Below are 4,285 nucleotides of genomic sequence, written 5' to 3'. Positions count from 1 at the left end.
AGTATAGATGTCTTTCTCGGTAAAAATAGGTTTTAGCAACCACTTAGATGTAGGGTCCCATTTTAAACTATGATCGTTTTGAAAATCGATATGTGTGGGTGTATGCATGTATTATCATTACTCCTTTATTAATTAGCTAAATAAATGTGTGACAACTTGGCAATACTGAGAGCCTTTTGAATAATTAAACCTAATGTGATTTGAAAATGTTTCCCATTGTTGGTAAAATTAGAAACAATACCAAGGTAGACTCAGGGAAAACCAAAGAAGAATACTTCCTAAGTAGCAGAGAAGATTAGAAAGAAAACCAACGATTTTCAACTACCTATGCATATTGATCATATAAAGGATGAGCCCCTGCGCCCAACTAGCGGCCGTGGCCACGTCTCCTTTTTGCTTTTTGCGCGTGAATTACTGTAGCAGCGCGGAGATGGGGCGCTCGGGACTCTTTCCCCTCCTCTTGCCTCCGCCATTGCCTCCTCCCCTCTCCTCTCTCCCGTCTCCTCCCTCTCAACCCTAGCTGCCACCACCCACCCTCTACTGCTCCACCACGCACCCTCCTCCCCTCTGGATCAGGTGCAGGCCAGCCGGTGCGCGCAGGCGGCAGCGCTCCACTCGAGGGCAAAGGGAGGCAACGGCGGCGGTGGCCGCCGTGGACACCTGCGGCTATGGTGAGCCCCTGCGCCACCGCCCTCTCTCCTCTCCTCCCCTACTCCCTCACCCATCTCTCTCCCCCGCAGACGAACCCCGCCGCCAGGAGGCCGCCATGGAGGCCCGTCCCGAGCTCGCCTGGCCGCTCCTCCGGTGACCCTCGTTGCGCCTGGATCCGGGCGGATCCGACGATTCCCCGACGCGCAGGCGGGCCAGCACGCGGCGCTAGGCGGAGGAGCCCTCCCATGGCGGTGTCAATGTACGTGTGTGTGGATAAATTTCGACAGGATATGCAACCAATCTGATTGTGGATATGTCGTATATGGAAATGATGCTATAAATCTGCTTATAATAATTTTGTGATGCTCAGATTTGTTCAGATAGGCTCATTTTTTCAGTAAAAAGTTGCTTCCCCCATTTCATTGCAGAAATTTTGGGTTGCACAATAATAACCTTCAAAATAGTAATTTCTACTATAGAGTCTTCTCATGATGATTTCAGATTAATTATTAATAGCTGCTGTTTGGTCATTTCATAGAATGCTTCTGGTATTAATCATATTGTCACTCGGATTGATTCATTCATTTTTAGGCAATACTCAGTTGTTCATGGCAAGATACTTTTAGGAATAAATTCAGTCGTACTGCGCACTTTTTGTATTTCATGTCTATTGAGTAACACTATGACAATAAGCTAATCTGGCACGGAAGGAGCATTTCTTACTTTTGTTTTCGCTGCCCAGTTAATGTTTATGGGTAAATCTTACCAAATTATTTTATGAGATTGCCAAACGAAACAGAACCCCAATAATATGCATGTCTTTTCGCTGTGACATAATGTTCTGATTAGCCTGTAGTTACCCGTTGCATTCCCTTCTGTGATAGATATCCCATATTTGCAATGGTACAACTCAAGGCATTATATAATCATGTGTTATTCTAGAATATAACCAAGGTGAACTTTTTCGGTTTTAGACCAAAGATCAACTTCATCTCTTCTAGAGAAACAAGCTATTTTGTGTGTGTGTGTGTGTGTCTATATATATATATATATATATATATATATATATATATATATATATATATATATATATATATATGCATACATATATATATATATATATACATACATATATATATATATATATATATATATATATAGTGTTACTATTCATCATCCAGGGTGCATAATAAGTTATTCTTCACCCGAGGTAATCTTACGATCATTTCATAATTAAATTTCATATATTAGTGATCTGCATAAATGGATGTCTCTTTTTTTAAGTATTTTCATATTTTGATTCCTGCCAATTTGATGTATCAACAAGTACTCTCAGCACAAATCAGTATACGCACCACATAAATAGGTTTTAAAAACTTTCAGACTGAATGAAGAATGAATGTGGAGCAACTCACCATGTTAACTTTGTAGGGTGGTGGGTTTGCCATAGGATATGCACTGGCCAGTGTGCGCATGCCGGTGTACGCGCACATGATGTACCTCAAGATCTCAGTTCTCACTGTGACCATAGGTATGCTCAATGGTTTGGCCTAAACTTTAAATTAGTCATGTGTTGCATTTGTGGTCATGCAGGTGCATCTAACAACAGAAATCCAATTGATGATTGTTGATTATGCTATTGCTTATGGGGCCTTTCTTAAGAGTTGAGAAGGTAGTTAAATTCCTTTTTTTACTGAACCTATGATAATTGGCTCTAGACATCACACAGACTGGTTCTCAAGTGCTATGTACAAAAGGCTAGAATAGTTGTATCCCAATCTGCTTGAGCTGGAACAATACCTAAACAAAAGAACTAGAAGTACGGTTGTACAAACAATTGTCCTATTTATTCTGTTATGTTCCGCCATGGTACAAGTGGTGAGCAAAATCTGAAGTTAAAGGAGGCATTGACGGCTCTTTGTTACCATGTTCATTTTTGGTTTCAATGATTTCGATGATGAATTCGCACGTCTCAATGTCTTCCTCTGGCTTAGCATGCAATTCCAATGTTAGATACTTATTTGTACAGAAGATAAGCATATAATCCTCTGTAGTGAATAGGCAGAGCAACAGCAAAGGCCTGCCGGTGTGAATTTCTCAGAATGGGAATTGCTACAGTGGCGGCGACGACACATCAGCAGCGGCGGTGCAGCAGTATGGTACCCTGCCTCCACCTTGCCACCAGCCTCCTCTACCTCGCAATGGCGGTGTCTCCGACCTCCAACTCTGGTAACCCCATCCTCCTCTGCGACCCATGTGATATTTTTCTTGCTACGACCCACATTGTCTGCTACTTTTTACTCTTCAGTTATGTTCTGCGCTTTTGTGGCTACCTGACCACCAATTGTTAAATTAGTAATACTTGGAAACTGGTTCTTACAATGATATTTACTAGAGTAGATGAACAAGTTGTACCAGCATTGCCGTTCTGTGTACACCGCATGAGTTTTGTTAGTTGCATATTTTTTTATGCTAACGTTAGGAAGTCCAATGATGACAATATTCCCCTTAACACGATCATCTTTACAGATATCTGAATAGAACAATATTTTTATCGGCAGGGAAAAGAAAAGGTTGATTTCTGCAGTCAGCTAGCTTCTTTTGTGAAGTTCCTTACCCATGCTTCATACGGCTCACTATTTGCTTTCCGTTTTTGGGTAGACCATCAACCAAGTTCAAATAAACAAAAACATGTGCAATGCGTTGATGAAACTGATATTCACCTTTGTTGCTGTAGGCATTCAAGACCTGGCAGGGCTGGGTCAACCGGCCCTTCGTGTTCAAGACCCGGCTCTGATGAGCCTTGGCAGCCGTGCTACCTGCTTGGCATATTCATCCTGAGCTGTGTCCGAAACCAGACCAGTAGGGGCACCCTGAGCGAGCACTCGAGGCATGCTGTCAAGTTGGACGAGTGCAACCAGGCCAGCTACAATGTGTGTCCACGGTTCATACAGCAATGTGTTCGCTCATCTTTGGCCAGAACAAGCACTACAAGAGGAACCCCCCCTACATATTTTTCATTCCATGATAGATGGTTACATTGTTGTATGTTGGTTAAAGACAATGTTTTTCTTCTCAAATTATGAAACCTCAAACAACACTAAGATATAACCGTTTTGTTCGTTTTGCAATCAAAGCTTCCATCGAATAATGTTTTAGAATTGTGCTCCGTCTTATTCATAAAGTGTGGCTATTTTGTAGATTCATACAAGATACGGCTTTGTGTGCATTGAAATAGCAACAAGTTGGCCTCTCGGTCTCATTTCTGTATACATTTGATTCATACACGCAGCCAGCGTGTCCATGTGATCTGAATGAATTTCTCTATCCTGTTTTATGTTGTGATGTCTTTGATTTTTGTCTCTTCCAGATTTACATATAGATGCCTTGATGAATACTCAAGAATTTTGTGTGTTCTTTTCTATTTACGGCCTTTAGGTTTTTTTATAATGATTCTAAAACGAGGTCACTCCTACTAATCTTGCTCTCCAGGCCTGGTGGCAGGATGCTTGGTCAAGAATGCAGGGTGAGCAAAAAAAAACTAGGAACACTTTTATCTCTCTGGTCATCTAGAGCATATGGAAGGAGCAAGATAGCGGGCTTTGATAGTGTCTTCACACCGCCCTAGAGGGGG

The 4,285-nt window shown here is 41.9% G+C and overlaps 1 protein-coding gene across 2 annotated transcripts; it reads left to right on the top strand.

Moving 5' to 3' along the window:
• The first annotated feature begins 361 nt into the window (after positions 1-361).
• Positions 362-3,906, top strand: LOC123188438 (uncharacterized). Of its 2 annotated transcripts, XM_044600560.1 has the most exons (5): positions 362-671; positions 741-910; positions 2,083-2,182; positions 2,713-2,880; positions 3,389-3,906. In XM_044600560.1, exons 3-5 carry the CDS (start codon positions 2,125-2,127, stop codon positions 3,490-3,492), a joined length of 330 nt encoding a protein of 109 aa, XP_044456495.1. In that variant the 5' UTR covers positions 362-671; positions 741-910; positions 2,083-2,124; the 3' UTR covers positions 3,493-3,906. The 2 variants fall into 2 exon arrangements, with proteins under 2 accessions (XP_044456495.1, XP_044456496.1); XM_044600561.1 differs by having other exon boundaries at positions 362-910.
• Positions 3,907-4,285: the final 379 nt, after the last annotated feature.

This window comes from Triticum aestivum, chromosome 2A (assembly GCF_018294505.1).
Source record: "Triticum aestivum cultivar Chinese Spring chromosome 2A, IWGSC CS RefSeq v2.1, whole genome shotgun sequence".
Classification (NCBI taxonomy): Eukaryota; Viridiplantae; Streptophyta; class Magnoliopsida; order Poales; family Poaceae; genus Triticum; species Triticum aestivum.
The sequence above is the reverse complement of the archived record's forward strand: the minus strand, read 5'-3'. Positions and strand labels throughout refer to the sequence as shown.